General features: G+C 48.8%; 1 protein-coding gene across 3 annotated transcripts in view; it reads right to left on the reverse strand.

Annotated features, from left to right (window-relative positions):
* SEPT3 (septin 3) overlaps positions 1 to 12103 on the reverse strand; it is a 28059-nt gene extending 15956 nt beyond the window's left edge. For 2 of the 3 annotated variants that reach the window (XM_019515082.1, XM_019515081.1), the window contains exons 1-2: positions 11762 to 12103; positions 10373 to 11303 (exon numbers count right to left, since the gene is read on the reverse strand). In XM_019515082.1, the coding sequence (XP_019370627.1) occupies positions 10373 to 11276 (904 nt within the window). In that variant the 5' untranslated portion in view covers positions 11277 to 11303; positions 11762 to 12103. Of the gene's footprint in view, positions 1 to 7436; positions 9180 to 10372; positions 11304 to 11761 lie in introns of those variants that run through there. The other variant, XM_019515083.1, reaches the window with a different exon arrangement.
* Between the last annotated feature and the right edge of the window lie 1337 nt (positions 12104 to 13440).

Genomic DNA, 13440 nt, shown 5'->3' on the forward strand with positions numbered 1-13440 from the left:
TTCACCAGAGCGCCCCAAGGGATGACGAGGTCAAACCGTCATAAACTCCTGCCAGACCGTTTCAGGCTGGACATAAGGAAGAATTTCTTTACTGTCCGAGCCCCCAAGGTCTGGAACAGCCTGCCATCGGAGGTGGTTCAAGCACCTACACTGAACATCTTCAAAGTAAATTGGATGCTTATCTTGCTGGGATCCTATGACTCCAGCTGACTTCCTGCCCTTTGGGCGGTGGACTGGACTTGATGATCTTCCGAGGTCCCTTCCAGCCCTAATGTCTATGAAATCTATGAAATGAGAAGAAGACTTTGAAAAAACAAACAAACAACAAACCTTTTTTTTACCAAAGGGCTTCAACTTTCTCCAAAGCCCTTCCTGGAGCCCTTTGAGAACCCCCTGGCTCAGTACTTGCCCAGGACTGCATTGTAAGTAGTGACTGAGGCAGATTATGGCTCAGGGCCTCCTGACTCAGGAGGCCTCCTGGCCCCATTTAGTCTTAATCCAGCTCCATTTAACCTTAATCCACCCTTGCTTATTGAAAGAAAGAGGGGCAGGAACAAATCTCCCTTTCTGCATTTACAAATCAAGCCAGTGTTTTTACCCTTGTCCACAGCATCTGGCTTTAGCTCGGGTGGGGAACACAGAGGCTAGAGAGACCCCCAGTCATATCCACTAAGGCAACTCTGAACTCCCTGTCCTCCCTGCCGCAGCTGCTGTGTTGTGGCAGTAACTGCCAAGCTGGGCTTTTCCCATCTGGAATTCACTCGTACACCCATCACAACTGGTTTGTGATTTTCATGCTGACAGACCATCCCTGGAGGCTCGGGTTGCCTTTTCCCAGCTTTCTCAAGGCTGCTGCCAGCCAGGAAACCCTGATATCAGAGAAAACAGGAAGAACTCAACCAGCCAGCTCTCTCACTCTGTTTGATCAACCTCCTCTTCCTCTCCTGACTCACCGCCTTCCCCTTGACATCCCACACGTGGGAATGCCAGTGACCTTCAGGCTGGGCCCAGCAGTTCTTCCATTTTCTACTGTTGTGTCTGAGGCCTTGCAGCTATGTGGATACAATATTCAAAAATAATGTGGATACACATTGTTCCTGAATGCAGCCCTTCTAGGGTGAGTAGACAGCTTTGCTCACTGTCCTAGTTTTGACTAGCAGTGTCCTAACCTATTTTATGTCATTTTGCTTAACAACTTCCACATGGTAGTACCCTTCCTTCTCTTTTGCTGTCTTCCTGTAGCCCATGCTAGCTTGTTTTTTCCTGGGGATTTGTGGTTGTGATATTCAAGAAAGGTCATGGAAGTCCTTGCAGACCCCTTGGACTAGTTATTGCCTGAGGACTGGACTAGATAACTTGGGAGGCACCTTCCAGTCCTACGTTACTGTTTCAACCAGTTTTGTCTTAGTTTCAGTTTAGTCTGCCCCTCCCTTCTCCCTGTTGTGACTGCCTTCACCTCCATCTGTGCCCACACCTCACTTCAACAGAATGGGGGAGTCCGCTGCATCTGCTGGACTATGGAGAAATGTCACTTGCCTTGTTCCTGCTGAGGCACATGGATAGGATCTCAGATGATGTCCCAGCCTTTGGCTCAAATCCTGGGTCTCATCAGGACCTAACAGAGGCAAGCATATTGGCCCTGGGGAAGTGAGAACAACATGGAAGGGAACAGGAAGGCTGGGGAAGAAAGAGAAAGGTGGGAGACCTTAGAGGAATGAAGACATAGAGGAGGTCTATAAGGAGAAAGGAAGCAGAGGGACAGGGAAGGCTAAGGATGAGAGAAACCAGATCGTTGTACTCTTCCTAGTTGTCAGACTCATTCACTCCCTTAAATTAAACAAACTTCTCCCAGACCCATGGTATAAGTGCTCCTGAACTGACCCCACTTTTCCAGCCAAGTGGAAACATCTCCTGTCTGACCCTCCTGTCTGACCCTTGGTGGCCAGATGGCCTCTACACCACGGTTTGCTGCCAGTACCATCCAGCGGTGCTCCCTCCTGCTCTCCACCTTGAGACACCACCACATGACAGTCACAGAGACATCTCCTGCTCACTCCCTGGGAAACGTCTGTCAGTCTCCACATCCTGAAATGGGCAAGCATTTGCACTAGAAAGTTGGTGGCTGCAGTGGAGGACCTTCAAAAAACTAGAAAATACCCCTACCTTCAACAGGAAGTAGAAGAAAAAAGAAAGATGGTCCAGTGGTTAGAGAGTAAACTCGGGATTCAGAAGAGGTGGGGGTCATGTCTCTTGTCTGTCACCGACCTCCTGGGTGATATTTGGCAAGTTGCTTAGCCTCTTAGTACCTCTGTTTCCCATCCCTAGCCCACAGAGTGCTTCAAGGATGAAACTATGAACGAATGTAAGAGACAACAGTAAGGTATCCATGAAAATACCTGAGATACATGGCCATCAGAGCAAGGCATGGGGAGAAATATATTCAATAATCAATATTTGTCCTTATCATGTAGCTCCGGGGCAGCCAACTTATGGCAGAGGTGCCACAAATGGCATGGGCATTGGGCAGCCTCTCTTGTGTGATACACAACAGATCAGGGGACAAGCAGAACAGTGGCTGACAGGGCAGGAAGCAGAAAACAGGGAAACAAATTGGGCAGGGAGCAGAGGGAAGGAAGCAGAAAGCAGAGCAGCAAATTGGGCAGGAGAAAGGCATTGAAGTGACACTTGGGGAGTGTGTGGGGCCAATTTGTGACATGCCTGCCAAAAAGGTTGGTTTCTAATGATATAGCTCACTATGCTGAACAGACATATCTTACTGAGGCACAAGTATAGCTCAGGAGTGCCTGGGAACATCCATGAAAACAAGTATATTGCATTTCCATATCTACTCCAGGCTTTGAGCCCTTCACTGCCTACCACCAGTGAGTCACTCACTCAGCATCTTCCTTTTTTCTACTCTAGCTGGTGAGGAGGAAGCCATAAACAAGACTCCAAGAAGTTTGCCGCAAGTAACTGCATTATCATCATATTGCTAGAACCCTTGTCCTCCCATCCCCAAAGAAGCCAGCTCTTGGGGTTCAACTGAGAGTCTACTTATGTATTTGGTGTTCTTCTTTCAGCCCAACCTGTTGGAGTCAAAAGGTTGTGAGAGAATCTCAGCTTTCTCAATCTAAAACTGTAAGTTTCTATCCCTCGCAGTTGCTGAGGAAAGTTTGAAACTATAAAGTGACTTGTGCCCTAAAGACCACAAAACCAAAAGAAAAGATCTCCCCACTTATAATTTTTAACATACCTCCTGACTTTTATACAGATCTCAAGATTTGGGTGGGGGCTAGCTCATGATTTTATAGGGTTTGAGTTTGGCAATGCTTCATTGCCTCTCTCTATTGCTCTTATTCTCCCTTCTTGTATCCCATTCAATACAGAAGCCCTGAGCTTGCAGAATTACCATGCCCCAGCCACCTTTGATCTTTGTAATAAAATTGCCAGCATGGGGCCTACGATGCGAACTACTCTGGTGTCTTTGTGATGTGAACATGTGTCCCACTGTCATTATAACAGTAAAACAAGGGTGGTACCATTAGCATATCTGGGGCAGTGGGGAGGGGAGGGGAGGAGCAGTGCAGTGGTGCAGTTGCATGCCCCCTTTGATTCCTGCTTCACCTAAACCAGGGGTAGACAACCCCCAGCACCTGTGCCAGAGCATGGCCATGAAAGCATTTTGCCTGGTATGCGTGCCTTGGAGCAGACAGCGGGGGAGCTGTGAGAGGCCCAATCTTTGTTGTGGCAGTGTGGCCCTGGCCCCTTCCCTGTCATCTGCCTCGAGGTATGTGTGCATCTGCTGCTGCCAATGAGCCAGGCCAGGGCTCTGGGGACCTTGGTACAGCTGCTTGAAGCCTCCCTGCTGCCTAGTGTGAGCAGGTCGGACACTGTGGCGGGCAGCAAGGGCCTGCCCAGTGCCTGGGCCAGCTGTGGCAGGCAGCCAGGAGGCTGCAAATGGGTGCACTGGGGTCTGCGGAGCCACAGCCTGATTCTTTGCTGGCGGCAGGTGCACATGCACCTCAGAGCAGATGGCAAGGAAGGAGCTGGAGCAGCATTGCCACAAGAAGGATCAGGCCCCTAGCAGCTCCCCTGCCATCCGCCCCTGGCATGCCAGCATCTTACAAGTCGTGGTTGCGGGTGTTTTTGGCGCTCTGCCCAAAAACATTGCCAACCCCGACCTAAACTTTAAAACCAGCTGCCTAGGAGAGGCAGTGGCATTTCTAGTTAGGCAGTGCTGAGTCAATTCACTTCATGGCTCATTATCCTCCCCCTAATTCCAGTAACTCCCTCTCTGCTCCACAGGTTTTAACAACCCTCTCTCCTTTTTAATGGCCTTGATGTTTCAGTGTTCAAACTACCCTTTCTTCTGCAACTGTTAGCTATTCCTGCTAATGTCTCTTTTCTGTTTCCCAGCCCTGCAGGCTGTTTTTAGCTCTAGCTAAAAACCTTAACTCAGGTGTAGTAATAGTCACTCAGGTGTAGAAATGACTGACAGTGAAGTATCAGGGGCACTGTCAAGACACTCAAGAAGGCTAGATTTTGTTTTATCAATCTGAATAAGAGATGTATGGGTAACTATAATGACTAAACAACTAATGATACAATAGCCTTTGCCTATTTTTGCCTAGTTTGTTCTGGTTTTTAAAACTTTATATATACTCTAGCAAATTAGTGCATGTTCCAATAATTACATTTGTTTTTTGCTTTGATCATAAACTGAAAAATGTAGGTCTAGCCCCTTACGATATTAGTAAAGCTTGTAGTTTTTTTTAAGTGGAGAAATATGTGTGTTGTGTTATGTGAGGATGTGCCACACCACCTTTACCCTCTTCTTCAAAATCCTAGATCTGCCCGTGGATGGCACTACCATATTGTGACAAATGTTGGGGTGTTCACTAACAAGTACTGATTTCATACAGTGTGGTATTTCTTTATCTGACTCCCAAGATAGTGTATTGGACTGTAAGAGGGAAGTAAACATCTGTGTGTGACATTTATGCACATCCAGCAGTTGCTTTGGCACACAATGGACACACCCTTTCTGGTAATTCAACACACTTCCCCATAGGTAGGTAAAGCCATAAAGCCAGTGATTTCAAGGCTTTTGGGCTTGACTTGAGGGCTAAGCTACCACAGGTTCACTTTTATGTATCATGAAGTGAATGTAGTAGCATAAATAGGGGTGGCAAGTGGGGCACCAGCCCTGGACACTGATATAGAAGAGGCACCAGAATGGCAAGCTGGGGCGGGAGAGAGGCTCTCTTGGGGTGACAGAAGCAACCCACATCGTGGCAGCAGTGGCCTGTGTGCCAGAAGCCTGCACTAAGGCACCAGCATCAATGGCCATGACAGTGACTCACATGAGGGGAGATTTTCTAGTTGCACTTCAACCCCCAGCTCACCGCAGCCCAGCACCTCCAACCCCCCAGTGCCAAAATTCTTAGTTACACTTTTGGGTGAGCACATGGCTATGGGAACTTACAGCAGAGCAGCTGACATATAGTAAAACCCTGCCCACCTCTGCCTCATGGCAAATTGTCTGTGCCCTAAGAATAGGAGAATTGTGAGATTTCACCCCAAAGCAAGTAAAAGCAAGGGGTCTAACCCCTAAGGGGGGATGTGCTCAAAGAGAATGGTACAGCTGGCTCTCTGTTCTTTACACTGAGTCATGTACATTGAGGTCTGTGGATAAGAACACTGTGAGTGCTGCCAAATAATAAATAGTCATCATCACACCTACTGTTCGGCATCATTAACATTCATTCATCTAATGTGTCCACCACTTACATTTACAGTAGTCACTTAGCCCTGAAGATAGTCCCAAACTCATGACACTGAATGGAAAGCAGATGGAAATGACTTTCAGTCAAGTCTGTCCTAGGGGCAGATTAGAACCAATAACCTAGATATGAAAAAGTTCCTCCATCGCCTTCCTCTGCCTCCTGTTCTGTGTCTGAGTAGCATCACAGAAGGAAGGGAAGAGCCAGTCAACCACAAAAAACCCAGCTTCTGGTAATGAAATACTATTTAATCCTCCTGTAATACAACTAGAGTGTCTGTCTCCTTCCATTCAGCAAAGGCCTGCCCTTACTGAAGCCAGAGGCAAAATTCCCATTTAAATGAAGTCCCCCATACACTGCCTTGGCAGCTTTCATGCTCTTGAAGGTCCTTTCTGCTGACAAGATAGCTCAAAGGCCTCAGTCTGTAAATGAGAATGAGGCCCCTTGATTTCACAGTCACAGGATTTAGCCCCACATACACTAATCTCCATCCCTGGGAAACTAAAGGGTTGCTATCAAAGCAAAACGTCCATGCATCCTGCAGGCCTTACTATTCAAACAGAGAGTTATTATAGTAATAGTAATTCAAAGAGAGAAATGGTATATGTAACATTGTCTTTACTTGACCATGCATTAGAAAAACAACCCTCAGGTCTTGGGATTTCAAAGTAGCTGTTTATTCCACATAATCATCATGCAGTCTACACCACAGGTCACTCTAGTCCAAGCCAATACCTAGCAACATTGAATAGTCATAAGTGCAGTAATTTTTTTTCCTCCACCAGCTAAGGACAAGGGCATTACAAGTGGGAAAGAGACACTTATTCCACCTCCTTGAGGCTGCTCCCCAAAGTCAGCCTTCTTTAGCTGTGCCCTCCACAGAATCCAGCTGTGCCTAGGCTGGACAGAAACCCATTTCCCCAACCTGTGGTGAATTTAGGGCAGAGCATATTGGTGCCTCAATGAAGATACAGACACCAGAAATAAAGGCGACTTACTAGGGCATCATTCCCCAGTCCACCACTCCTGCTCTAGGCTTGCTCTTTGTTCTCCCATCCAACCTAGGTTTAAAGGGCTCTGACGATGGATAGCCTGCAGTCAATGGACCCCACCACCCACTTGGGAGGATATTCCCCAGGAACCCTGAGAGTGCTCTCCAGTCTGGGGCCTGGGATCATGAGCTTCTAATTCCCTATCAGCCCCCAGGGCCCACGTGTGTGTCTAGGAGCCCTGCCCCACCCACTCTGTCCCCTCTGATGCCTGGGGATTAGACTGTGACATTCATATTGCCTAGAGAGCAACCGCCAGTGAACGGCAAGGGCCGAGCCAGTTACAAAGCAGCTTGCATTTTTTTTCCCACCCCTAGACCAGCTGGGATCATTTCCTTCCCTTGGAGCAGCTTCTGTGACCGCTCTTCAGCATCACTGCCGCGACTGCCCCTGCTCTCTCCTTCATACCAGATTTAGCCATTGAAAGAGAAAGGCATGAACGAAATGTTTTTCCCTCCTTCCCCAGCCCCCGTAGCCTGCATGCAGAGTGCCCATGGTGGTGTATAGGTGCGTGGTGATGTGTGCGAGGTTGCACCATCAGGGTATCCCTCCAGCATCTCTGAGCCCTGCCAGAACCACGCGAGCATTCGCATGGACCACCTACCTTTGAACATGAATCTTTCTTTGTCTTTGAATCTGCTCCTGAGGGGTGGGATTTCCCCCCCACTTTTTTATCCAGACACCAATGCAGCCTGGCTGGCTAAGAAGCTCTGCTTTTTTCTCTCTCTCTTTCTCTTTCTTTCTCCTTCTCTCTCTTTTTTTTCCTCTCCTCCACTGGATATTTCAGATAAGCAAGGATGCTGCTGCTGCCGCTGCTGCCATGGTCATGTGACCTGAATATTAAACATCCCTGCAAAATCTCCCCTACGCTCTGCCTCCCTCCTTTCCTAGGATCTAGGACTTCAGCCCAGCTGCTGAGAGACCCTCCCTGGATTGGTGGGCACCACAGTGGGGAAGGGAGGTGCTGTAATGAATGGGCTAGACATGCCCTGAAAATGCTTCCCCCACACCCATTTTCCCTCCCTCTTCTCCTCCCTATTCCCAAGCGATTCTCATATGCTTCTGCCTGCAGAGCATCTCTAGACGTAGCCACTTGTTTATTCAGAGGGATGTTTAACCCTTTCCCAGGCTGCTGGAGGGCTGTGCTAAGAAAGCACTAAGAATAGGCAGGGAATCCTGTAGGGGATCTCAGTCCCAAGGCTAGATTCTGGCCTCACTGACACAGTGGAAAATCAGGAGCGATTCAGCTGAAGCCAATCAGGTATCCCAGCCTGGGGATTTTGTCCTTGGGCACCACCACTCCAGGGTATCTGGTTGCTATCCATGCTGGCCAGACACAGAAGCAGAGTGTGAGCCTGCATCCCTGGATGTGAGTATGGAGGGCAATGGAGAAGCAGAGTCTGCAGGTGAATGCCTGTGTGTCAGCATGGGCAAGGAGATCTGTGTCTTTGTGTCACTGTGCATATAGTATGTCTCTGTGTGTGCCTGTAGGCATCTGTGTCTGTCTGTGCCTTTGTGCATGTGCAAGCCTGCCTGTGTCTGTGGATGAATATTGAGGTGGATGGATCTAACATGCATCTCTGTGGGGGTTGCTGGGCTGGATTCTGGTTTGCCTTCCTCCTGCAAAAAGCTGGTTTGATTTTTTGACTCTGTGCTGCTCCAGTGGTGGAGACAAAAGGCATCTGAATGGGCAAAACTGACCCCTCAGGGAAATCCTCTCCCATCTGATGTAGGGTCCTCACCTACCTGACACAGAGCTGCCACTCCTCCTTGCAGCCTCTGATGCAGCGAAGCGCTGGGGGCAGAGACAAGGTGGGAGGGAGTCTGAGGACACTGCTTTCCTGCTTTCCCAGGCTGCAGTGCCATAGAAGGGCCTGTGAGCTTCTGTCACTTATACAAGGGACACATCAGGTCCTTAGGCAGCAGAGACTAAGGGGTGCTGAAAGGGCTTATCACCATGACCCTGTGTCTAGCACAGGGAGGAAGGAGCAGAGAGCGGGGCACAGCTGGCACAAGGCGGGGTGTAGAACGCTGCTAAATCAGACTGGCAGCACTTGGCATGGATTTTCCACGAGGGTAAGCAGCTGCCCACGAAGCTGGCCACTTGCGTCTGCCTGACGTCAGAGTGAATTTAGGGGCTAACTACAAATCGGATCTCAAATTGCTGCTTCCAGCATATGATGTCCGCCCATCTGTCTGCGTATTTATACTACGCTTGGCAGCATGCTACCTAGGCCCCACAAACAGGATTAAGGAAATTAATTTCTGCCTGACAGGGCTATGCCCTCCTTCCTCCCACAATATCTGCCACTCTCAGGGGTGGGATTATTCCACTGTTTATTGCCTAGGGAAGTTCTGCCAGGCTGCTGTGGCATCACCATCCTGCAGGAAGGGCCTGCTTAGAGACATCAATTTGAAACCTGGCCATAAATGCTTTTTCTGATATCTGGTGGACAGGAATTCCTCGGGAAAGGGGCTTTCCTCTGAAAGTGTGCAGGCCCCAACCCCCGAGAGATTCACCCTTGGTTTCATCAAGCGCAGGTGCCATGATGAAGGAGCAGTGCCTGAGATAGCTGGAGCATTAGTTATTTCAATTAGTTATTTCTCTGCTTGTCACACAATCACCTAAAAAGCATCAGCTGCCTTTTCTGTTCAAGTTACCAAGACACAATCAAAAAAAAAGTTTGCCCATCCCTGCTGTGAAATCCCAGCATGCACCAGGGATGGAATCCCCTTGGAGGAAGGCCAGGCCAGGGGTGGGCATCAAGTGCTAGCAGACTTATTTCTTGATAAGGCTTAAAAAAACCTCTTATTTTTCAAGTCATGATTGTATCTACTTTATATTGAGGGGGAAAATATAAACTGTTTATAAATGAATACTGGATGTGTTATGAAATGGTTAATCAATAGCTCTTGCATCTAACAGGATACTAGATCTCTCTGTGGTAGGCAAGGAGGTATACCATGGGCAGATCAGGTCCCTGAGCAGTCTCAGAGACTAAGGGGTGTTGAGAGAGCATATCACTGTGACCCTATAACTAGCACAGGGAGGGAAGAGCAGAGAACTGGAGCCAGGTGACACCTAAGAAGCATCAAATGCATGTTATAGATAGGCAGGCAGCTATCTATAACATTTTTTTCTGATGTACTGTTTCACATATTATTTATACCAGCAATATGATTACCTCTTTTGATCCTTCATTAGCCCTTTAGGTACTATGTATAAATGTACCATTAATATTATGAAGTGTGATAAAAAAATATCAAAGGAAGGAAAATCATCCAGAAGAATCTGACAAAGAAACAGCCAACTGGCCCCATGCCAGCAGTATTTCTTGCTCCAGCAGGATTGTGTGGTAGCTGGGACATCACTATGCAAAACATTATAAAGTCAGGATATGATTTCACGAACTGTGAACATGTCAAACAGTTCTCTCTTCCCTTTTATTTCCTTCATATGTCCCCATGTTTCAAGAAAGGCCCCCTCACCCCACTCTCCCTCCAAACCCAACTGAATCTAGTTCCCTTCTTTGGACTTACATGCTGACCCAGCTGTGCCCATAACACTAGGCATTGTGGTATCTGCTGCAGAGAGCTGCCCCCTCAGAGCCTTCCTCTCTGGACACAACTTAAAAACAGGGCTTGGCATCCTCTCACTGCCAGCGAGCCCTGGGGGAGCTTCTGTGCCATGGTGGTCACTGTACTGATTGGCAGTCACATGGTCCTCTTTATCCACTGCTGTCATGGATGGGTCCATGGGATGTGGCACAGGAGGAAGCGGAGAAATAGGGGCCAAGCATCTCCGGAAGCGTGGGCCAGAGTGTAGCAAAGCGGTGGGCATCTCTGAGCCTGGTGTTAGGGCACTGTTTTGCCTGATGTCCGTTCTCATCTCCATGCAGCTAAGGGGTATCCGCTGGGGCAGTGTTGGTAACCCTGGTAATGGCTGCAGACATGGCAAAGGCACCTCCCCTCTTCCTAGTGCTTCCTTCCCCAGCGGAGCCCGGAGCTCCCTCCTCACTGTGCCTGGTGAGAGGCAACGCCGGTCAGGTGCAGGGTCACAGCTGCTGCGGCGAAGCGTTAGTGAGATGGCAGTCAGTTTCCTGGGTGCCAAACCATTGGCTGCTGTCCATGGTTGGGCTTTGGAGACAGCAGGGAGAGGGCATGGGATGGGCAGCTCCGCTCTGCTCTGCTCCTTGGAGTTTCCAACTCTGCAGCTGGGCTTGGTGCTTGGTCTCCCCTTCACAAGGGGGATTGGCCGGGTGGCATCCTGGCTGGAAGAGTCCAGGCGGATTTCTTTCCTCAGCACAGGACTGAGGGGCACAAGTCCCCCACTTCCCATGGGCCGGACAGACAACCCTGGGATGCGACTGGAGCTGGGAGCAGCTCCCAGAGTGGGATTATATTTGCGGACCCTGTGAGGGGAGGAAGCCAAGTCCTTGTCCATCCCAAACTCTTGGTACTTCTATTTTTCCTAGACAAACAAATTCAAAGGAAGCATCAGTCTCCATCTGCATAGCAGAGCAGATTAATGCTACTGGCAAGGCCTGCACTGGCTGGACCAAATAGGCAAGGTCATCACTTGTTCCTCCATATACTGCCCTCTACCAGGATACCTCAACCCTGCCTTGAAGACTGACAATTACAGGGACTGTCAACCGAACTGCTTCTGGGCATGCACTAAGCAGCAGCTAGGGTCAGGAAGAAATTCCCCCAAGCCCACCAGAATTATCCAGCAGTGTTCTTCAGGGTTACTTTGCTTTTCTCTCTAGTATCTCCCCAGGATACTGAACTAGCTGGCCAGAGCAAGGACAGCCTCAGATGTAAAGTCCTGAACAGCTCAAGGAAGTCTCAGATTTCCCCCGCTCTTTGGCCTCTTGATGCAGCTCTCAGAAGAGAATTGTACAATGAAGGAGAAAGGTAAGAGCTTACCTGGCTCTTGGAGAGCAGTGACTGTGATGGCAGCTTGTCAGGTCTATTCCACTTTTACAAGAGGCAGCAGTCTATCCACAAATCTCCCACAGACTGTTGGTTCCAGGTGGGAGGCTTTAACTACATCAGCACCTGCTGGGAGCACTGACCAGAAGGCAGCCAGGCCTCCTGGCTTCCTCTCTATCTGAAGTAGGCACAAAGAAGGGTCCAGACCCTTTCCACTTTCTACCCATCCCTCCTGATGCCTGCGCCTTCTCCTTGTCTCTCCTCATTCTAGGAGATTTTTCCCAGCTTTGTTCAGGGCAAAAGTGGGAGCAAGAGAGTTGGAGAGCTCCAGACGGACACAGCTGGCCCCAGCAGCCAGAAGGAGTGGGCAGGGAGTGAATGAGAACAGTCATGAAATGCCAGGCTAGGAAATGAAAAACAAGGACAAGGGAATCAAAAGGGCTTTGGGTCACATGAGTATATTAGCGACTGGCATTTCCACAGAGCATCTTTCAGCTGCAGGCTACAAAGCTTTTTACAGGCCAGCTTCATAAGGCTGGCTCAGCCACTAACTGCAACCACTTCTGGGGTATAGTAGTTAAAATACATTGAAACAGGAAGAGGAATTCTTCCTGTATCAGCTCTGAAGGAGAAGGCGCTGTTTTGGAGTACTGCAAGTCCCTGCCCAAGGAGAGAATGGGGAGTAATGTTTCTTCACCACACATGCACTCCCCTTACTTCCGCCTCTGCTGGGGAGGGACATGGTGGTTCCTCTCCGGTAGCAGTGCTGTCCAACAATTAGAATTGGACCTGGTTCAACAGAGACTAAAGGAGAATTTTTAGAGCATCAGAATGTACTGGTCAAAGTTAGAACAGAGCCAGGACAGCAGGGTTGACACTTGTTCTCACAAATTTGGCCATATGGGTGTGAGAAGTTCAGGGCCTTGGCTTTATCTCTCTTTTGAAAGATGGGTGCCTCTGTCAGCACTGCATTACCTAGAAACATGGTGGGACATTGCTAAAGTACTAGCATAGGTCACCTGCTGAGCTCCTAGCACTGCTTTCTGCTGCATCTGGGTTTTCTGGCCAAGAATATTTGAAGATCTGAAGATTTTCTAGCCAAGAACTGGTCAGACCCAGCCCTGCTTGAGTTATGAGCATGTCACATGCCAGAAGTCCGGGGTTATGCTTTCTAACTCTAACCATGCTCTTAACAAGGAACAGAAGCATCTGGCTCTCATCCCTAATTCTCACTGGGCTTGTCGACATGTGGCCCTTTTAAGCAGGATTAGCCCAAAATTGCCATTTTTAAGATGCATTAAGGTCTCCACTGCTGTTATAGGGACTTCTTTCTGGCAATGTTATGGCCAGATTCAATGTGTAAATCTGAGATATGGTTCTTCATCAAAGGGAAAGGTCAGGCTTTCCTCTCTCTGGTTCCATAGCATTCCTGGGAACTGACAACAACTTCCCCCAAAGTCAGCAGGACCTCAGGACTGAAAAGGCATGGGATGCTAGGGACCAGGACTGAGGTCTCCAGGCACTGGCATACCTGTATGAATGGAGGCTCCCCAGAACTGGAATAGGAGACTAGTATGAAGGCACCCCAGGAAAAGTTCCAAATGATGCTTAGCATATGTTTATCAGGAAAGGTTGACATGTATTGCCAGAGCTGTGTGTGCTGAGCTGGACAT

Source organism: Gavialis gangeticus, unplaced genomic scaffold, assembly GCF_001723915.1.
Source record: "Gavialis gangeticus isolate Ggan-Ray unplaced genomic scaffold, GavGan_comp1, whole genome shotgun sequence".
Classification (NCBI taxonomy): domain Eukaryota; kingdom Metazoa; phylum Chordata; order Crocodylia; family Gavialidae; genus Gavialis; species Gavialis gangeticus.